The sequence below is a fragment of the Bos indicus genome, chromosome 17 (assembly GCF_029378745.1).
Source record: "Bos indicus isolate NIAB-ARS_2022 breed Sahiwal x Tharparkar chromosome 17, NIAB-ARS_B.indTharparkar_mat_pri_1.0, whole genome shotgun sequence".
Taxonomy (NCBI): Eukaryota; Metazoa; Chordata; class Mammalia; order Artiodactyla; family Bovidae; genus Bos; species Bos indicus.
This window is the reverse complement of record NC_091776.1, coordinates 28837394-28860609: the sequence shown is the minus strand read 5'-3', so window position 1 is coordinate 28860609 and position 23216 is coordinate 28837394. Positions and strand designations below refer to the sequence as shown.

The following is a 23216-nucleotide window of genomic DNA, read 5'->3' as shown; positions in this document are numbered from 1 at the left end:
GAGACGGTGACGCCGCCTGCGTCATCACGCGGGCGTCAGCGCCTACGTCATCGCGCTCCCTGGCGTTCTCTCACATTATTGGCTGTTTGTTCAGCGACGGGCGGGGCTGTGGGAACCTGGATGACAGCGGGCTGAGCCACCTGTGTGGCGGCGGATGCGCTGGTGGGCCTGTCTTCGGAGGGTGGGCGTCACCGAGTGTTTCTTTTTTCCTTTGTATTCCTTCAAAAAGAAAAAAATGTAAACATAGGTAGGTTATTAAATACATATTTTAAGTGCTCCAGTATCTTTGTTGCCAAGCACTTTTGGTCTGGGAGAACCTGCTCACCAAAGCGGATGGTTGGAAAGTACTTAGGTTTCTGCGTCTGGGAGCGGAACCCAGGCTGGCGTCTTCAGCGTCTACCTCCAGAGCTGTGCGGCTGCAGGATTTCTGGGTGTGAATTTGGTAATCTCCAGAAAAAAAGTGACGTGGGTCTTTGGAGAAAGGACACAGCTGTTGTCTATATAGTTATCTGTGTAGCAATAAGGCATGAAGTTAGGAGTACTCCAGAGATTCTGCAAATCCAGCAGTTATTTCTTGAGAGAGAACTTTGCTTCCTCAAAAAAAGGAAGACAAAAGTTACGATTTTTTCAAGAAAAATTAGGTAAAATTTTACGTTTGTAGACGGATTACAATCCCCATTAAAAAAAAATGATTTTGTCTAGATTTGAACCTCATCACTGTTTAACAGTTAAGATTAGAGGAAATTTCAATCCCAGCAATAAAAATGTTAACTTGAATTCAGTCCCCAGTTTTAGTGCTTTTAAAGTAAATATGTGTTTTTATGAATTGAGGTAAAGTTTCTGAATAGACGTATCATAGATGTAGCTCGATGAACAGTTCAAGAAGTTTTTGTTGTCTTGTACTGATACACAAAAACTAATGTGCTAAGTCGCTTCAGTCCTGTTAGACTGTTTGCCACCCTATGGACTGTAACTCACCAGGTTTCTCTGTCCATGGGATTCTGCAGGCAAGAATATTAGGGTGGGTTGCCACGCCCTACTCCAGGGGATGTTCCCTACCCAGGGATCCAACCTGCGGCTCCTGCATTGCAGGGAGATTCTTTGCCGCTGAGCCACCTGGGAAGCCCCAAACTAATAGTGGTGGTAGTTTTAGTTGCCAAGTTGTGTCCGACTCTTGCGGCCCCATGGTCTGTAGCCCGCCAGGCTTCTCTGTCCATGGGATTTCCCAGGCAAGAATACAGGAGTTGGTTGCCATTTCCTGCTCCAGGAGATCTTCCCCACCCAGGAATTGAACACGGGTCTCCTGTGTTGCAGGCAGATTCTTTACAGACTAAGCTAGGAGGGAAGAAGAAATTTTTTAAATGTGTCCAGCTGTATCCAGTTAGGTATTTGAAGTCCTATTACAGGTTTTCTCCATACTCACTATTAAGATAATGAGATGGTCCCTGATCTGGTTTTTAGTGGCCATGAAGTTCAAACAAAAACTTGTTGGAAAAAGAAATTGAGAGTACAAGCTCCAACTCTTTATCAAAGGTCAACCAATGGCGTTTTCTTCAGGAATGTCTGACTCCCCAAGGGTTTGCTTATATCTTCCCCTATATTTGAACCTGGTATACTGTCATAGGGTGATTTAACTTGGCACCAAACAAGTAGTTACAAACTTAACTCTACATCACTAGAAGTTTATATTAGTGTGGGTGAAAGCAGACAGTATTTTCTGGTTGTAAATGATGAGGTAGTCTTTACATTACATAAATTATCTGAAACTGCAATTTTTACCTCTGCACTTGAATTCTTTGGCCTATACAGTTAAGATCGATACAGACTAGTTTTTGGGTTTTGAGGCGTGGTGGGGTATTTTGGTTACAAGATTTTTTACTGGTTGAATTTTAATGGGTTTGAAAATAATTTTAATCTGTAAAAAACAAAATTGCTATGATTTCACTTATCTTTAAAGTATCCCTTCTAGTGTTTTCCCTTTTTAAAACTTCCCTTCTGATTTCTACTCACTTAGCCCAAGGTTGGTGCTTCCCTTTGTAGTTACTTCATGCTTCTTCCTGCGGTGTCTATCATAGTGTTTTATATTGATTTCAGGCTCCATCATAGTATCTGGAACACAGTGAGCACTCAATAAGTATCTTATGAAGGAATTAACTTACAGAACGTGTGTGCATACAAAATATCTATTACTGTAATTGAGTACAGTGAATGAGAAAAGGGAGAGAAAAGTCCTTAGTATGTTTGTAACCATTATCTAGTCACTCTTTCATGTTTTTATGTTAGATTTATTTCTCCAATAAGGAAAACCTTTGAAAATCAATAGATTGCATGAATACTAATTTATGCAATATATTGACACTGAGCACTGTGAGAAAAACATGAAGAATACAAAGTTGGAAATTTAAGCTAGGATCAAAATGTTAACATTGTCTGATATTAAATGCCATAAAAAGTGATTTTTTAAAAAACTCTTAATAATAATTATATTTTCCCAACCAAGAAGATTACCTGGGAATTCAATCTCTCTTTTTAAGCTTGTCTTTTTTATTATTATAATTATTGTAGTAAAAAGCATATAACATGACATCTACTCAATCTTTAAGGTGTTGAACACAGTATCATTAACTATGTGCACATTCTTGTACAGTAGATCTCCAGAACTATTTCATCTTGCATGACTGAAACGCTACACCTATTAAACAGCACTAATTTCCCTCTCCCACAAAAAGTGATTTTTATAAAACAAAAATAATCATCTGGTAAAACAAACACAAAAGTTGTTTTTCCCCCAAGAAAGTTTTTTAAAGCATAAGATCCCCTGGAGAAGGGAATGGCTACCCACTCTGATGTTCTTGCCTGGAGAATTCCATGGACAGAGGAGCCTGTGGGCTACAGTCTGCTGCCAAGTTGCTTCAGTCGTGTCCAACTCTCTGCGACTCCAGAGACAGCAGCCCACCAGGCTCCCTCGTCCCTGGGATTCTCCAGGCAAGAACACTGGAGTGGGTTGCCATTTCCTTCTCCAATGCATGAAAGTGAAAAGTGAAAGGGAAGTCGCTCAGTCGTGTCCGACTCCTAGCGACCCCATGGACTGCAGCCTACCAGGCTGCTCCGTCCATGGGATTTTCCAGGCAAGAGTACTGGAGTTGGGTGCCATTGCCTTCTCCGGGGCTACAGTCTATGAGGTCGTAAAGAGTTGAACACGACTGGGCTACTAACACACACATACACACATTTTGAGAGTGTACTCTGCCCCATGTACATTAACTCATTTAATCCTCACAAAACCGTGTAAGGTAGTTGCTATTTTTAAACTTTTTTAGAGTAACTTCCTGATAACAGTTGAAAAGTGCCTGAATTTGGATTGGAATTCACTCAGTCGGGTCCCAATGTTAGAACCACCATGTTAAGACCTCCCAGTAGTAGAGGATAATTTACAGCTAGGATAATATTATTTACAGCTACTGTAATATAGTTTACACTTTTTGCTTACATAGGCAGTCTTTCATTATTTTAAGTGAATTATTGCTGCACATGTTCTATTATAATCTAAATGATAGTTGGTTTTTAAGTTGCGCAACAATTGTAAATACTGCTGAGTTTCCCTTCCTTTTCTTTATAGAAAACCGCTCAAACTTCTGTGGAACAATTAAAGGCTTCCAGCTGTTCACCCGTGGTCCTTCCACAGGTGTCTGCGCTTTATCCGCTAAGCCCCGCCCCCAGAACGTGCGGGCCGCGGGGCGGAGCCTAGGGCGCAGCGCGCTCCCCGTGACCTAGGCCGCCGGGAGCTAGCCAGTGGCGGACTGAGAGCCCACGGGTCTGTGTTCTCTTGTTGTTATGCTTTCTCCCCTCTTGTCATTCCTCTCACCCGCTGCCAGTCTTGTTGGCTTTTCTCTGGCAACGTACTTTTCAGCTGGTTCTGGCGGCGGTTTCCTCCCACTCTCCGGGCTGACTTCCTCATTTCTCCGTTTCTCTCTTAAATGCGTGGAGGAGGTGGCAAGTGGTGGTGGGGTGAGGACGCAAACTGGGAAAAAAAAATCTTACTGTAGAAAACTGAAAAAAATTTTCGTGAATAGAGGGTTTGGAAATTTTCCTTACAAAATGTTTTATTGAGAAAACACATTTTCCATAATTTCCTTCTTTTATCCTTTGTGCAATTTTTTTTTTTTTTTTTTAAATCCTCTCTAGACTCTTAATGCTCCGGGGTTCTGTCTCCATTCTCATCGTTCATTTCCTTTTTAAGATCTTCGCGTAGTGGAAGTAAAGTATGAAAAGAATTATTTTTGACTTTTTCATAAGACTAATTTGAAGACTAGAAGTTAAAATGTGAGAAACTACATATTAATAAACATTCATTTTAAGAAAGTCTACACAGCCAACATTAAAATTGTATACTAGGGTGGTGTTCTGCTTGAACGAATGCATTCTTTCAATAATATTCCTAATATTCACTGACTTTTTAGAAATGTTCAGCGTGCAAAACGTGAGGGAGACAAGAGGTAGTCACAAAAACATTTGAGAGATCCAGCCTTAGACTTTTTTTTTAGTATTTTAAATTATTTTTGAATAGTAATGCGTGTCTGTTTTAGTGTAAAACTCAAGTAGGTTAAAAAAAGTGATACAGTGAAAGTAAAACTTCTTCAGCTATCTCAGGCAAATAATTCCCTCCAAAAAGGCAATTACGGATACACTGGTGTCTCATATATGCTTCCTGTATGCAAATACTCTCCCTTTTTATTAAGTAAATGCATACTTTTTGGACCTTGCTTTTTTAAGTTAATATATCTTAGCTGGTATATATAGGCTGCCTCACTTTTTTTAACTGTTGTGGGCTATTTCATTGTATGAAATAGCATAATTTATTTACCAGTCCTCTACCTGTGGGTGTTTAAGTTGCTTAACAGTATTTTGTTATTCTGAACAATGTTACAACAAATAACTTTATAGCATGTCATTTTGAATGGGTACAGGTGTAATAACTCCTAGAACTAGAGTTGTTGAGTCAAAGGTTATTGGCATTTTTTGCTTTGATTGTTACTGAGGGATGCTCTTCACTGGGTCTGTGCCAGTTATGCCTGAATAACATCTTGATTGTTTCTCAGTGTCCTCATTATCATGGCATTTTATCAAACTTTCTGATTCTTGACAATATAAGTGAAAAATAGTAATTTATTGTTTTAGTTTGCATTTCTACCGTGAATGAGAACATTTTGTATTTTCTGTGTGCTGGCTATTCATACTTTTACACCATTTTTCTGTTGATCGATGTTTTCCTTATTAATTTATAGAAGCCCTTTAAACATTAAACAAATTAGTTATTTATCTCAGCTATGAGTTGCAGGTATTTCTCCCAGACTGTCTTTGATTCTGTAATGGCATGTTTTTATCTTTGTGGTGGAGAACGATAGAGTTTTGCTTTTATTTTTTAAATGCTTACATAGCCAAATGTATCAGTGTATCAGTTTTTTTTTTTTTTCAAAATGTATTATGTTATATTTTAAAAGGCTTCTTTTCTACTGTAAGATTATATTATAAAAACAACCTCCCGATTTTTTTCTTGTTTTTATGTGATTTGATTTATGTTTAATTATTTGTTTTTTTTTTTTTTTTTTTCCTGCTGTGCTACTTGTCTTGTGGGATCTTAGTTCCCTAAGAAGGGATCAAACCCAGGCCCTGAAGTGAAAGCACAGTCCTAACCACTGGACTGCCAGGAAATGCCCTAGATCTTTGATTCATTTAAAATTTAGTTTGGTGTAGGGATCCAGTTTTATTAAATCGAACTGCAATATGAACCAGTTGATAATGGATGAGTCCTGATTGATTAGCTACATGAGAACCATTGCCAACTCCCCATAGACTTCTATACACTATTTATCCAATACCTGCTATGGTGCCTGAAACAAAATGAGTAACTAATAAACCTTTGATAAGCTAATTTGAAAGGAAGTTTCTAGATATGATATATTATCTTAGTTATTTGCCATCATATTAATTTATAGTGTTGAAAAAGATAATGATACCCCAATAGAGTTGATTTCTCCTGCATAAAATCTTAGAATCATGAAGTTTTAGATTCAGAGACTAGAGCAGTTATTCACTCCACAGATAAATTAGTAAGTTATTGTTATTTACAGGCGTTCTAGCTTATGGGGAGAAAATAAACAAGTTGGTCATGTACTTTTAAGTGCTGTGAACCAAAACAGAGCAGTGTATGGGCAATAGAGATTGACAGGGAGTGGAATGCTTCTCGGATGCCCAGTAGCCCAGGTCGTGAAGGACACTGATAAATGAATCGTTTCTACTCATATGAGCACATATGCAAACAAAGAAAATAGAGAGGTTGTGGGGGTTAAGCCACCACAAACCTAAGTGTCCCTAGGGAGTTGAAAAGAAACTCAATTGTCTCTGTCTAGGTCCAGTATTTTCTTTAGATTATAAACTAGTGGGCAGGACTATACTTTTTAGTTGATTTTGTTGTTTTATGTACACTTAGGTTGATATATTCTTTAAGCAGATTAACAAGTTTGTTGTTTTGATACGAAACTAACATCATTTTATGCAATTTAAGTCAAAATTGTATTCTGAGTTCAGTTACTCAGTCCTGTCCAACTCTTTGCAACCTCATGGACTGTGCAGCATGCCAGGCTTCCCTGTCCATCACCAACTCCCAGAGCTTGCTCAAACTCATGTCCATCGAGTCGGTGATGCCATCCAACCATGTCATCCTCTGTTGTCCCCTTCTTCTGCCTTCAATCTTGCCCAGCATCAGGGTCTTTTCTAATGAGTCAGTTCTTTGCATCAGGTGGCCAAAGTATTGGAGTTTTAGCTTCAGCATCAGTCCTTCCAATGAACATTCAGGACGGATTTCCTTTCAGATGGACTGATTTGATATCCTTGCAGTCTAAGGGACTCTCAAGAGTCTTCTCTAACACCACAGCTCAAAAGCATCAGTTCTTCAGCGCCTCAGCTTTCTTTATAGTCCAACTCTCACATCGATGTGTGACTACTGGAAAAACCAAAGCTTTGACTAGATGGACCTTTGTCAGCAGAGTAATCTCTGCTTTTCAATATGCTGTTTAAGTTTGTCATAGCTTTTCTTCCAAGGAGCAAGCCTCTTTTAATTTCATGACTGCAGTCACCATCTGCATTGATTTTGCAACCCAAGGTAATAAAGTCTGTTTCCATTGGTGCTACCCTTGGTCATATCAACTATGGCACTCTTCCCTGCTAGTGGAAGTCTAGCTGATGTTTCTTGCAGTAATTTACAAATAATATTCAAAGAAACCTTAGAAGAAAAGGAAGAAGGAACCAGTGGAAAGATTTAGATTATCACTACCTTATACTGTCAATGAGAGTAGCTCTGCTTTTATCATTTATTTATCTTCCAGCTAAGATGACATTTTGTAGTAATTTGAAGCCACAGTCTTACCACAAACCAGCATATGTGCTTGCAAGTGATAGGCTGTTTTTAGGAGCACATCACTGCATATGGTTTAGTTCCATTTATAGATAGAGATGATGGCCTACAAGAGCTGGGAGTTGAAAATTCCCTGGTGGAAACCCACTGATTAGGATAGGCATCCCTTTAATGTATGCAACGTTTTGTGTGTGTGTGTGTGTGTGTGTGTGTGTGTGTGTGTGTGTGTGTGGTAATTGTATGGAGAATGAGTGAATCTACCAAAACTTCCTAGTCACTGAGCTATGTTTTGCCAGGATTGTCAAAAATTGTCAAGCCCTAAGTCAGGAGTATAGCATGTTAGTGCCAGAATCAGATTTAATGAGCATTTCTAACATCTTGATTTATTCTTATTTTTTCCTCTATGCTGCAAGAAGGTACTGGTACCAAAATTGGGAGTAGAGGGTAATATATTTATTTTTAAAGAATGTGCCTTCATATTTCAACAGAAATATGAAGAAAATAAATTTATTATTGGGGTATATTATCCCATGCAAATCAGGACTGAATTCCACATATATTAGAGTCGGTTTATACAGTCTTATCACTTACTGAGCTTATTTCAATAATGAATATAAATTGCTCAACATATCCTCTTCTAAAGTGCTATTAGCTGCAAATGGCTCACAATACCGTAACTTTTTTAATTTTAGAAGTTATTAAAATTTGTTAGCTTATAGTGAAAATTGAGAAAACTACACACTTTACAAAAAGGTTTTTGAAGCTCTTGGATTCGTTATCTGACACACAGCTTATATATCTGGATCTCCCAATGCTGGGCACATAGTAGGTACTTAATATATATTTGTTGGAATAAATTTATTCAAGTATAGTTTTTATGAAGCCATCAGATTGTATAGCTTAAATATATACATTTTTTTTCGTCAATTATACCTCAGTAAACCTGAAAAAAATGTCTTGAAGCAAATTTATTCAAAATGTAGAACATTATTACTTGCAGTAAAAACAACATGAAGCAAGGAAATGCATTCGAAGACTTCAGATAAGTCTAGAAATATCCTCATTTACTAATCAAGATTATCTTTTGGGCAAGACATAAGGACCTAGTATGATTTGGGGGACTCTGTCACTCCTAAATAAGGTTTCCGTCTATTTGCAGATTTCTGAAATGTCTTCATCTGGGAAAGCATGGCTGACATTGGTTCAGTTTCTTGATTTACTAGCTATTTGATCTCGGACATGTCTCGGAGAAGGCAATGGCACCCCACTCCAGTACTCTTGCCTGGAAAATCCCATGGATGGAGGAGCCTGGAAGGCTGCAGTCCATGGGGTCGCTGAGGGTCGAACATGACTGAGTGACTTCACTTTCTCTTTTCACTTTCATGCATTGGAGAAGGAAATGGCAACCCACTCCAGTGTTCTTGCCTGGAGAATCCCAGGGATGGGGAAGCCTGGTGTGCTGCCGTCTATGGGGTCACACAGAGTCGGACACGACTGAAGTGGCTTAGCAATAGCAATAACAATGTCTGTTTCTTCATTTGTAATATATAATAATAGTTTCTCTACAAATTTTTGTGAAATTAAACTTTTATAAAGTGCTTGATCCATAGTGTTCCACAGAGCATAATTTTATTAATTTAACATTGTGCCCTTCTGTTTAATGCTTAGAGTAACAATTTAAAATGAAAATACTGCTTGTGTCAGATGTACTTTGTCTATTTGAAAGTTTAATGATTGCAGATTTTGTTACCATATTCAGTTGGAGAGAAGGGATTAACTAACCATGTGGTCATTTAACACTTGAAATATCAAAGATTGAAAAGGCTAAGAAAAACCTTATTCTGAGACTAGGGACGACAAGGTTAAACTTTGCCAATCTTGAAATGCTTGAAGCCCCTCCCTCCATTTTCACTCCAAAAAGGAAAAGAATTTTAGCCAAAAGAACAGTGTTAACAGCAATGCTTGTGTTCACTTATACAGATTTCAAAAAATCAAATTGAATTTTACTGTAAAGATCTTAATTCTCAGGCAATCCAGTGATTCATCTGCACACATTACAGTAAGACAAAGAATGGCATATAAACTTACGGTGCTTATAGTTTTAAGTAAATGAACAGTTTGCAATGGCTTAATTACAGTTCTTAAAAATTATTCTGATACACTTTTTACAAGGTAACTTGAGGCAGATCTAGTTTTAACAATTTTACATCCAATCACCTATTATAATAGAATTCCATATCCATGATTTACTACAACATGAATGGCCTTTTGACTCTCAGAACCGTGTTCTTGTCACTCTGCTGCCTTCCTGCCTGCTACTTGGCTTGGAAATTTTCATTTCTTTCTAAAGGAAACATTTGTAAATTGTTAGCGTTTCTTCTTTTTTTTCCCCCCCTTAGAGTCTTTAGATGGATTTTAAAATTGAACACACTTGGGATGGTTTTCCAGTGAAGCATGAGCCAGTGTTTGTCAGGCTGAATCCAGGTGACAGAGGAGTGATGATGGAAGTCAGTGCTCCATTTTTCAATGATCCTCCAGCCCCACTAGGAGAACCAGGAAAACCTTTCAATCAATTGTGGGATTATGAAGGTAAGTAGAAGTGCTGTATTTTATTGCAAACATAAATCTTTTTATAATAACCTCTCATAGAACTATTATTTTATCTTGCTCTAAGGAAGTGAGTGCTTCTGAGCCCCTGACATGTGCAGTTTTCTGATATTTCCTACCAATCTCTCATTCTGACTTTTTCACCATTACCTGTGGACTTCGGCTATATAACTAGAACAGTGAAAAATGGCAATTACAAATCCAGATTTTTAAATTGCTGCTATATTTCCTTCCTTTACGTCTGTTACCTATTCTGAGAAGAGTTCAGCATTCCTGTTTTGTTTTTAAGTATCTTCAAATGGCGACTTTAACCTTATAAACCTTCTTTATGGAAGCTTTGGGGTGTTTTACTTATTATAAAAACTACATCAACTTCAGCATGAAGTATAGTTTTTATTTTATACTGGCAAATAATCTCACACATCAAAGCAAGGCTAAGAGACCTGCCGTGGAATTGCAGTTTCAGGTTTGCTGTATGATCACCTTCTGAAGAATCCTAATTAAGCTACCAAACTTATCTTTCTGAAATAATCTTTAGATGCCATTTCCCAGATAACGGATCTTTACTATCCCTAAGATAAGGTTCAAATCCTTCCCCTAAGCTTTTACGGTACTCATGAATCGAGCTATCATATTAAACCAAAAGCTCTTAACTTCCTAAAGGCTGATAGTCTGACCTTTCGGTCATATTCTCACTCATGTACCTTTTCTCATTCTAGCCCCCTCCTTTGATACATATCATTCAGGTTCCATTTCTTCAAAGAAACCTTTGGTGACTCTTCTAGTCCACACTAACATCTACTTTCTCTATACCACTTGTATAGTGTGCACTTTGTTGGTGTTAATTTATCACATCTTAAACATACATTGTTTTTTATTGATACAGAACTTGTATATACAAACTTCCTGATCATGTTAGTCACTCACACTAATGTGAGTTATATACTGGAGGTACCATAGACACTAAACGCAACAAATCCTAAACTCAACTAGTCCACTTCTCTTATAAACCTACTTCTTTCCCTAATAGCCCAATCTAAGTTAATGGCACCATAATATATCAAATCACCAAATATAGAAATGTGATACCTTTTCAAGATATCCATCTCTGTCTCTATATTTGGATTAAGTCTTAGCAGTTTCACCTCCTAAGTGTTTCTCTAATTCAGTATCTCTTCTTCATCCTATTATCCTTGCCATAGGTAAAAGACTTTAAAAAGAATAATAAGACTCACTGAATTGTTAATGGGACCATATCTTAGATATTTTATTATTATAAAAGTAACACATGGAAAACTAGAAACAACCTAAATGTCTATCAATAAAGGATTGTGCTAATATATTTATTATGTTAATATATTTATTAATAAATTTATTCAATATTTTTATAATCCTACAGTAGAGAGGTACTGGGAATGTCTTTTGCAACCCTGGTTATATCAGATACTTGCTGTGGTGTTGTCCATATTCTCTGTGATAGTTGTGTGGTCAGAGTGTACATTCTTTAGCACTAGACCTGTCTTATCCCTCTTTGCAGTCTTCCTACAGCTAGCTGAAAAACATACAATTATATTTATATCAAGATTGCTTGCTCTTTCCATCTTCTTCCTCAGTATCTGTGTTTATTCTACTGTGTTCAGGATTTGTGTATTTAACTATTACTACCTGGCTTCACATCACCAGACTGATGCTTATAGCCTTCTTTTCAGTGGCATGTTATTTTGCCGTTTGACTCCTCCTTTATGTCTTAATTTCTTGGGTTTGACCCACATGGATTCATCCATCTCTCACCAAAATACACAGCCAACTGCTTACACATCTATTATGGGTTCCATGAAAGTTTTATCCTTTATTGCAGATGGGTTCTATATATTTTATCCTATGTTGGTGGTAATTCTCTGCATTGCTACGTATTTTAGCTTGGGAACTCGTTGTTTGAATCTACATGGTTTCCAGCGGTTCATGGGAGATAATGATATGACATCAGACTTAGTTGATGAAGGAAAAGAGACGAGAGAAGAGAAAAAGGCAACGGCAAGAAGAAGGTGAAAATAGAAGAAGAGAATGGAAAGAGCGTTATGGACACAGTAGAGAAGATTCCACTAGAAACAGAAATGTTCATATTGACCCGAAAGAATCAAACTTCTCAGAAATGAGTACCAATCGATCAACATCTAAATATACCAGGGCTAATAACAGGACTGAAAGGGACCTGAATGCAGAACCTTTGGATTTAATGCAGAAACGTTCACTGATAACCCTCTTGAATCTGAATCAGGAAGATATCAGCCTGCTGGACGATACCTCTCAATGTCTCGCAGCAGAATATTTGATGATGTTTAAAGTCTGTAGGAATTTATGGAGTAGCTAACCAAGATCAACAAACAAGTTCAGTCTTTATGAACATCTGTATGCTCTAGAATTAACTACTGAATTCCCAGTGAAAAGTGTCAGGATAAAAAAGGCATGAAAAATTAATCAGATCTTAGTGATAATGGCTTATTATTCATTGAATATCATCTTTATTTCTAATAGGATTTGTTTCATACCATTCCTGAAATGTCTGTCTTAGAAGTACAGTTACAATGGAAGGATTTAATTCAGGATAAAGATTAATATATGTTGAAAACAAGTAGTTCAGTTTGTTTCAGAGTAATTTTTTCAGGAAAAATTGTTTCAAAGGTTCAAGGAAGCCATAGTTATAACTGAATAATATTAGAGTTCTATTATTGTGATTTACATATTCTTTCTAAAAAATATGTCGATCCTTTATTTCCCAAAGAGATGGAGACCTCAATAATAACCATATTTACAAAACCCATGTCTTAAAACAAGGCTTACTTACCAGACATAACTGAATGTAGAAAGCCCTTTTTCAACACTGTATGCAAATTAGTTAGGTTTTTGCATGTATATTTAAGACTGTACTTCAACTAGTGTTTGTATCTTCAGCATGTGTAGTTTAATCAGGTGGTGAATTATTCTTTCAGTCTTTGGTGGTATCTGGAAGTTGTCTTATGCTTTTGGTATTGCTTTGTAAAAGATTTTCATTTCAGAGAGGAATGTTCGCCTTTACCATTTAGCATAGTGATTTAAGTGTTGATCATTCCATTCAAGGAGAGTCATAATTTTTAATGGTAAACAGTGAGGTTTTGGTGGCTCAGACGGTAAAGCATCTGCCTACAATGTGAGAGACCCGGGTTCAATCCCTGGGTTGGGAACATCCCCTTGGAGAAGGAAATGGCAACCCACTCCAGTACTTTTGCCTGGAGAATCCCATGGATGGAGGAGCCTGGTGGGCTACAGTCCATGGGGTCGCAAAGAGTCGGACACAACTGAGCTACTTGCCTTTAATATATCTAACATTCTATAGAAGAATACTATGCAGCAATTAAAAAGAATTAGTTATCTATATGCTGTAAACTTGCATGTGTGTGTATATGTGAAGAAAGCAAATTATAAGCAGAAAATGATTCTATAGATACAGTTTTTTAATCTATGCAAGTAAAATAGATTGTGGAAAGGCAGAAGTCTGACAGGTTTTAGAGCAAAGTGGGAAGAAAAAGACTTTGACTTTTTACTTACATATATGTTTATATTGTTTTGATAATAAGCATATATCACTTTCAAAATTCTCTAATTTTTAAAATAAGCATTCTCAGAAAATTCCAGGAAACTGTAAAGAAAAATCACCCCCCTGTATTCCACTTGTCAGAGATAAACAGCCGTAACATTTTTGTGCACATTTTGCAGGCCTCTAAGCACAGGCATATGCGCATATTTTTGTTTCATGTACACTAGCTTATTGCTCTGCAGCTTACTTATCAAGTATCATTCCTTGTATCTTTCCTACATCAAAAATACTTAACTGTATATTTTATTTTAATGACTAAATTATATTCTATTACGTGGAGTACACAGATTTCATTATTTTTTTTAACAGCTCTCCTATATAATGTGTACTTAGTTGGTCAGTCATGTCCGACTCTTTGCGACCCCCATGGACTGCAGCCGGCCAGGCTCCTCTGTCCATGGGGATTCTCTAGGCAAGAATACTGGAGATGGTTGCCATTCCCTTCTCCAGGGGATCTTCCCAACCCAGGGATTGAACCCAGGTCTCCCACTTTGCAGGCAGATTCTTTATCATCTGAGCCACCAGGGAAGCCTCTCCTATAAAATAGGTTTATTTATATATAACATGAGGTAACCATTTAGACCATTTCTTTTGAGTAATACTTTGATAAATAGCATGTTACTTCTTTTCTCAGTTGTGTGATTATTTCCTTAGGATAAATTCCTTGAAAAAGATAACTAGTTCAGAGTCTGTGTGATAATGCTCTTTTCTTTTCAACCTCACCAGCACTAGGCTTTATTAATATTTTTATTTAATGGCTATCTAATATGGTTTTTCCAGTAATCATGTATGGATGTGAGAGTTGAACTATAAAGAAAGTTGAGCGCCGAAGAATTGATGCTTTTGAACTGTGGTGTTGGAGAAGACTCTTGAGAGTCCCTTGGACTGCAAGGAGATCCAACCAGTCCATCCTAAAGGAGATCAGTCCTGAATATTCATTGGAAGGACTGATGCTGAAGCTGAAACTCCAGTACTTTGGCCACCTAATGCAAAGAACTGACTCATTTGAAAAGACCCTGATGCTGGGAAAGATTGAAGGTGGAAGGAGAAGGGGACGACAGAGTATGAGGTGGTTGGATTGCATCACCAACTCAATGGACATGAGTTTGAGTAAACTCCAGGAGTTGGTGATGGACAGAGAAGAGTGATGTGCTGCATTCCATGGGGCTGCAAAGAGTTGGACACGACTGAGCAACTGAACTGACTGACTGATATGGAGAAAAAAGATGATTTATTTTTTATGTATTTTTTCTTACAGGCAGTGTCTAGTTTGTATTTTCCTCTTTTCCTCGTGCTGATATAGCTTTAATTAAAGATAATGTATTAATTCATTTATATTCTAAAGATATAAATAGATTATTTATTGTTGAAGCAAAATTAAATTTCTCTGTATGTCCTATCTCTGTTTTCAAAAGTTGTGGAAGCATTTTTCTTGAATGACGTAACTGAACAGTATTTAGAAGTTGAACTTTGTCCGTAAGTATAAAAATACTTTTTCTAACTCATTACTATATATTTTGAACACATTATTTTCTAATTATCATATAGATTAATAAAAGCTCACTAATCCTATGGGAATGCTAGTCTGAATTTATCTGAATTATATATAATTCTTTGTTTTCAAGTAGATGTGTAATGTAGAATGTTTTAGAAAATATTACATTGATACTATTTTTAATTCACTAATGTAGTTGTTTCCTAATAAATTAGAAGGTTGTTTTGCAAAATGAAAAATTCTTATAAAACTCATTATTTACACTGTAAATTTGCATTATTATATATTAACTATTTGGAAAGAAAGAGGCATATAGATGTAATGAATTGAACTACTTTATGAAAATGATTATGAAAATGATGATTACTTTATGAAAATGACTTTTAGGAGATTCTTTTAATAAGTAGGTAAATTTTAATCTTATATATTACATAACTATGTGTTCATGTATTCCTCCTTTATTCATCATTCATTTACTGAGTATATACTATGTCACTTTGTGTGCCACAGATTAAAACTAAATCACACGTGGCTTTTCCTAGACTCAAGAAAAATATTAACCATGGACTCTCTCTCTACAAATTTAACTGGTCCTTGGGAACTGTCTACCTGTTTGGCAGTTTTCTTTGCTCTAGATGTCAAAAAGTAAATTTATGCCTACCTGTTATCTAAATTGTAAGAAAAGTTAATATTTAGAAATGAAATATTTATTTATACACCATTACTATTTTTAAAGACATTTCAGTACTCCTCAGCAAGGGTTATCTTGCAGTCTTTGTCCTTTTGTAGACTAAGCAGAGTCCCAAACAATTGATTTAAATGAGATTTTGGATACAATTTTCTTTTACTTTGATTTCTTACTAATTTACTTAGATTTCTTGCTAATGTAGCTGTTTACAGTTATAGTTTTTCAGAAGTTACTATATATCTTTGTTACCCTTCAAATAACATGTCAAAAACTTTTTGAGAAATATGATTAATTATCATAAACTATAATGTGAAGTAAGAAAATTTCCCCATATGCATCAGAAAGCTAAGGCAAATAGGTTATAACTTATATGGAAGGTTAGTCAAGAACTTGGATCTGCTAGAATTCTTAAGCTACATCGTTAGCTTAAATTTGTCAGATAGTATCAGTTTATTTTCATAAATGATGACTTAGCACAAAATACATTGAATAGATTATCTTTTGTTAGAAAATTATTCAATAACCATTGTGTATAAAATTAATTCTAAAAGTCAGTTTTAGATACATTAGGACAGTTAATAATCAACAATCTTGGTTTTGCTTCAGGCAAGCAACTCCTATGACAGTTAACCTCTAGGAAAGCAATTTGAATATGTTTGAATTTGTAAGACCTTTTATTGCTCTTAAGATATTCGTATGGTTGCATAATAACAATAAAAATAAGCAGAGAACTTTTAAATGGAAAAGAATACTTGTTTGTCTTAGACTCATTTCTTGAAGGAAATCCTTCCGGAAAACTCTTAATAGACCATCTGTGCCAAATGTTTAGATACAGTCTTTTACAAAGATAGTAAATTTGCTTCATGTAGCTATTTGAAATCCTTTGATTCTTACTGACAGGGATAATCCCAATTATGTTCTCCTATTAGAATTTTCTTGTGGGGATATGTTGTGCTTCTTTTTTAAAATGGACATCAGTGTCAGAACTAATGGTAGAAAGCAGGAAAACACAACAGGCAGATGGGATGAGGGCAATTGTACTAGGAAATAGTTACAAATTAAAGTCTTCAGCCTGTTAGGTAGTTTTAGACAACCTATATTTTTATTTCCTATCTCCTTAATGAGCTTCAAGACAGTTTTCTTATAGAAATAACGTTTTAAAAAGTTGTGGGATTTTGACCTGGAAACTGGTGCCAGCTTCCCTTAGGATACTTTAATTTTCAAAATAAGTTTTCTAATGAACTCCAAATATCCCACCCATTTTTCATACTGTGTATTGTCTAACCAATTGAAATATTTCATATTTCTTATTTAAATAATATAAGGAAGAATCTGAACGTGTGTAACTTTATGCATTTGATGGCACTTGCCTGGGAAATACGGAGAAGGCAATGGCACCCCACTCCAGTACTCTTGCCTGGAAAATCCCATGGACAGAGGAGCCTGGTAGGTTGCAGTCCATGGGGTCGCAAAGAGTCGGACACGACTGAGCAACTTACATTTCACTTTTCACTTTCATGCATTGGAGAAGGAAATGGCAACCCACTCCAGTGTTCTTCCCTGGAGAACCCCAGGGATGGGGGAGCCTGGTGGGCTGCCGTCTATGGGGTCGCACAGAGTCGGACATGACTGAAGTGACTTAGCAGCAGCAGCAGCCTGGAAAATAAGTCATTTCTAAGTAACTGAACATGCTGGCTTTCCCTGTAATTATCTAGTATGCATATTGTGTCCTTTAATTATTTGGAAACTTAGTCACAAGCATGCACATGGAGGAGGTCATGGCAACCAACTCCAGTATTCTTGCCTGGAGAATCCCACAGACAGAGGAGCCTGGCAGGCTACAGTCCATGGGGTCACATAGAGTCGGACGTGACGGAAGCAACTTAGCATGTGCACACACACGTGGAGATGTGAAAGATAGTGAAGAAAATAATGATCATTTCAAACACTCATGAAGAATTTTAATTTTTACAGCCATGGACAGCATTTGGTGCTTTTACTCTCTGGAAGAAGAAATGTGTGGAAAGTAAGTAAATGAAAATATGAGACAAAATCCGTAAGTGTACAGGGTATATTGTTACTGTTGTTCAGTTGCTCAGTCATATCCGACTCATGTTCATGGGTTGTTCACGTGACCCCCACGAACTACAACCCACCAGGCTTCTTTGTCTATGGGATTTCCCAGGCAAGAAAACTGAAGTGGGTTGCCATTTTCTTCTCCAGTTTAAAGTATAAATATGAATATACCTTTTTGTGTTTCACATGTTGTTTCTGTAGCAAGGACTTGATCTGTCATTCAGAGTGTCCAGAGGAGAAACAAAATGGGAAGGCAGTGCTTCTATTCCTTGGAGTTATTTTCCACCAAATGTGACAAAATTCAATTCATTTGCAATTCATGGATCAAAAGATGAAAGAAGCTATGAAGCTCTTTACCCTGTACCTCAACATGAGCTGCAGCAAGGACAAAAACCTGATTTGTAAGTAGAAAATAAATGAAAATATGTCCCAATTGTAAGAGTTTTTTTTTTTTTAATTAATTTGTGATAGGGTAGCAGTAACATTTTTTGGTCAAAGAAGACACATAAAAGCATAGTCTTATACGTGTCTCTCCATTGCTGTCAGTAGAGCACTTAGATTTCCACAGTAGTGTGAGAAGAATCTTCTTAGTGAGTACTATAGCAATTAGTATTGAAGTATAGTTGCAAACTTATTGATGATCCCTTTCAGAGGTAAATGACCAGAGGCATCTATATTTCCTGGTGTGAGCAGTGGGTTAATAAATCTTTTCTGCTGCTGCTGAAGAATCTGACCTTAAGTTAACTCTCTAGTTCTCTTCTCCTGGTCACCTCACGAAGATAAAAACGTCAGCTGTATTTCTAGGCAGTATAGATGGGGACAGCAGGGCTTAGGGATTTCACTTTAACAGTAGTGTACCCTGAGGGGACCCTGGAAGCTACTCCTAGAGAGTTACGACAAGAAATACTGTCTCCCGTGGGGCAGCAGGCATACACGCCAAGGAGTCACCTGCAAAATTTCCATTTAAGTCTGATCTCTTTGCACCTGAAGCCGTCACTTAAGGAGAATGTAGCCCCCAGCCAGTCTTATGAATGCTTCATCAGATCGGATCAGATCAGATCAGTCGCTCAGTCGTGTCCGACTCTTTGCGACCCCATGAATCGCAGCACGCCAGGCTTCCCTGTCCATCACCAACTCCTGGAGTTCACTGAGACTCACGTCCATCGAGTCAGTGATGCCATCCAGCCATCTCATCCTCTGTCGTCCCCTTCTCCTCCTGCCCCCAATCCCTCCCAGCATCAGGGTCTTTTCCAATGAATCAACTCTTCGCATGAGGTGGCCAAAGTACTGGAGTTTCAGCTTTGAATGCTTCATGGACTGCTGCAAACACTACCCGCTTAGAGGAAGGAAAACCAGACACTGTCCTGGGGCAACCTGAGAGTACTCAAGTGGCCCTTGAGAGTCCCGCTCTATTGAGTGTACTCAAGTGGCCAAGGTAGCCTAGTGAGTCTGCATGTTTAGAAAAGCCTAATAGAGACAGCCTAGTGGGCTTTGCACCATGGTAGACTGATTTCCCTACCTTTTTACCCTTGGCAAGTGCTGCACTGTCTCCCTTGCCCTTCCTGTCATGCTCTTACGCTGCTCTACTTGGATTTTTATCTCTTCACACCTGTTCCTTTATTCTGCCTGACATATTTTCCGCTTTCCCCCTTGCTTTTCTCCCAGGTCCTGACCCTTTCTAACCAGCCTCTTTCTCCCTTCCTTTCTCTTATCCTTCGATGTTTCCTTAGCTGCTTAATCTGGATTGACAGTTGTGACTAAAACTGGTTCAATTTGGTCAGGTGGGCAGAGTGGGACAGGAATCTAGATGCCACTCACTCAGGGCTTTCTTATCAAGATGGCTTGTTTCTCTGGCTTCTCACACGCTAATGCACTTCTGTATTTGGGCTTCTTCTTTATAGGTTATTGGATGCTTACTCTGGGTAAAAGTGTGATTATGCTGTCGGCTAGCGCAGAGGGATTTCCTTCAGAGCTGAGTTCCACTGCAGCATGTGAGCTAAACCTGTCTCTTCTTTGCATGCTCAGTCACTTCAGTCATGTCCAACTCTCTGTGACCCTGTGGACTGTAACCCACCAGGTTCCTCTATCCGTGGGATTCTCCAGGCAAGAATACTGGAGTGGGTTGCTGTGCCCTCCTCCAAGGGATTTTCCTGATCCAGGGATCGAACCCCATCTCTTACATCTCCTGCATTGGCAGGTGGATTCTTTACCACCAGCGCCACCTGGGAAGCCCATCTCTCATTGCTAAGTCGCTTCAGTCGTGTCCGACTCTCTGCAACCCCGTAGACGGCAGCCCACCAGGCTCCGCCGTCCCTAGGATTCTCCAGGCAAGAACGCTGGAGTGGGTTGCCATTTCCTTCTCCAATTCTCTCCTTATTAGGCCACAGTAAAAAGCTAATAGTTAAATGATAGTAAATCCTAGTAGTTAAATGATTTTCCTAGAAAGAGAAAGAATTAGATTTAACTCTCTTTTACATAAATCTGCCTTGCTTTGGCAAAGGAGTCTATCCTTTAATCTGTTGAGCTGAAACTTTTTAAAAACAATTGTTTGTATAACTGATATAAATCCTATCAGAGTTTGAATATGAAAATATCTGTGAGAATATAACATGATTTGTTTAAGACTAGATGAAATGAGTCAGGTTTTGACAGTTGATTTTTATTTCTCCCTTCATCTGTGAGGGAGCTATTTGCAGAATTGAAAGGAGAGTGCTTTGAGATACAGGTGAATATTTTCAGAGCTGAATGTTTGATGGCTAGAGTAAGGAAACTATATGTGTGAATACATCTTACCTTTGAGGTTCTTAAAACAGAATGTTGTCCTATAATAGATATGACAAAATAAATAGCTTCTCAGGACAAATTTTTCACAAGTATATAATTCATTTCAATTCTGACTATCTTTTTCTTTGCATGTAGCCATCGTCTGGATTACTTCAAGCCTTTCAGTTTTAACACACTGCTTGGAGAAAAGTGGAACCAACCAGAATCAGACCTGTGGCTAATAGAGAAACCTGATGTGTAGGAGTATAGTAGATGACTGTATCAATCATTTCTTCTCTATACCCTTTAATAATAATAATCTCTTTCAAGATATCATGAACACATTTCAACAATAAATATTTTATGGAGGTCAGTGAAAATAGAGTATTTCTGGGGTAAATTGTGTATGAATTAACAGGAAAGTAGAAAGTTCAGATATGATTTTAACTGTAAAGTGAAAATGTTTCTCAGTCACTTTGTCCAGGAGCCATCATGTCAAGGTTCTACCATCTGCCTTGTGTCACCATCACCCCCAAATATCCCTGACTCTGTCAGCCAAAATCATTATTTCTCTTCCCACTTCCCTAAATCTCAGCCAGCTTGTAACTGAACATCTTATTTGCACATTTTTGAACTCCATTGTAATATAAATTCTCGGACTTCCCTGGTGGTATAATGGTTAAGAATTTGCCTGCCAACGCAGGGGTCGTGGGTCCAGTCCCTGATTGGGGAAGATTCCACACGCTGTGGGGCAGTTAAGCCTGTGCACCACAATTACTGAAGCCTGTGCCCTCTAGAACCTGTGCTCCACAACCAGAGAAGCCAGCACAATGAGAAGCACCTGTGTCAGTACTGAAGCCCCAGCGCAGCTCAAAATAAATAAATAAATAAATGTTTTAAAATTGGCACTTCCTTTTGAAAGATGTTTATATAATAATTCCTGACTCAGACTCTTCTATTCATACTTGAATAGAAACAATGGTATATTTTGTTTAAACAGGAGGTACACATCTGTTAAGGCATTATTGAAATACATGTGCTATTTAATCAGTGTTTTTTTCCTGTCTTATGATTACTTTTCTTCTGTAGAAGAAAATAGAATGAAGTTGTCTTGAATTCCGGCAACAGATTGTGCTTTTATTTGCAAATAAATGACATTTTCATCATGCTGTTAAACAAGATGTCAAAATGTCTTCATTTTATTTTGTAAACATCAAACACCTCTGGACCATAATTTTCAAATTTTGTTATAATTCATTGCTTAAAGCCATCTAGTAGATTATCTGTGAACTTCTCCACCAAGTTCACCATTGCTTGGTCCTTCACCATTTTTCTTAACATGAGATTAGCAGTCTTACAGAGGACAGTTTATTGCTTGTACAGACATCTGTTTGTCTACACAACAATATACTTTTACTTCTCCTTTGCTAACTCTTTTATATAGCTTCAATTTTTATTTTTTATTTCAGTTTATATAGCTTCAATTTTTAGAGGATCATCTTAAAAACTACAGTTTCCCAGATTCCTTTGCAGATAGAAAGGACATTATGAAACAGTTCAATGAGACTAAGTATACAGTGTTAGAAGGGGCTTCAAGAAAAGCTGCCTTACAGATGAAAGACTCAGCTGCCATATATCCTTTGTCCTTTGCCTTCTCTCTTCCTTTTTCCTGAATTGCAGAATTGATACATGAGGTAACACCCTAGCTCCTTGTTTTAATTAGGAGACAACCTACAGATAGGTCAGTAGCAAGACAAAAGAAGCCTGGGTTGCAAATAGCACAATAAGATAACATATCAGAACTGCTACCTACGGACTTCTTTATAAAGAAAAAAATTAGCTGCCTAATTTGTTCCCACAAGTTGATCAATAGGTTCAGTGCATTCCCATTAAAAAAACCAGAAGGCTTTTTTTTGACAGAAATTGACACAGTGATTCAAATTTTATGTGGAAATCCAAAGGACCTGAAATAGCCAAAAAAATTTTGAAGTAGTACAAAGTTGGAGGACTTACTCTACCTGACTAGAATCTAGACTTATTAAGCTTCAGTGTTGAAGAAACTTTGACCTTGGCATAGATTTAGATAGATACATCAATGGAACAGAGTAGAGAAACCAGAAAAAGAACTACATATGGTCAGTTGATTTTTTGACAAAGGGAAAGGATCATCTTTTCAACAAATAGTTTTCCAGTTGGGATAACTGGAAAAATGTGAAAAAAAAAAATCAGTTTACTTAACAACCTACAGAAAAAATGTGAATGGTGAAATAAAAAAAGTTCTAGAAAAAAATCATATCCTGGGGGTAGAAAAAGATTTTTTTCAAACAGGACATAAAAAGCATTAACTGAAAAGGAAAAAAAAAAAGAGAAATTGAACTTCATCAAAATTTAAAATTTCTGTTCATCAAAAATTTCCATTAAGAAAGCAAAGAGGCAGTCTAGCAAGTCCACTCCTGAGTATATATCCAGAAAAAAAAACAACAGCAAAAAAAACGGAAGCACTAATTCAAAGGGTACATGCACCTGAAAGTTCATAGCA

At 37.3% G+C, this 23216-nt stretch overlaps 1 protein-coding gene across 3 annotated transcripts; it reads left to right on the top strand.

Annotated features, from left to right (window-relative positions):
* The first annotated feature begins 123 nt into the window (after positions 1-123).
* On the top strand, positions 124-21585 carry C17H4orf33 (chromosome 17 C4orf33 homolog). 3 transcript variants are annotated; one of them, XR_011561111.1, is made up of 7 exons: positions 3674-3814; positions 9814-10003; positions 15071-15131; positions 17813-17864; positions 18116-18315; positions 19816-19905; positions 20834-21585. XR_011561111.1 is itself a non-coding variant. In XM_070769113.1 (6 exons), exons 2-6 carry the CDS (start codon positions 9823-9825, stop codon positions 20937-20939), a joined length of 600 nt encoding a protein of 199 aa, XP_070625214.1. In that variant the 5' UTR covers positions 124-247; positions 9814-9822; the 3' UTR covers positions 20940-21585. The 3 variants fall into 3 exon arrangements, 2 of the variants coding, with proteins under 2 accessions (XP_070625214.1, XP_019833562.2); XM_070769113.1 differs by lacking the exons at positions 3674-3814; positions 19816-19905 and adding an exon at positions 124-247; XM_019978003.2 differs by lacking the exon at positions 19816-19905.
* The last annotated feature ends 1631 nt before the right edge of the window (positions 21586-23216 follow it).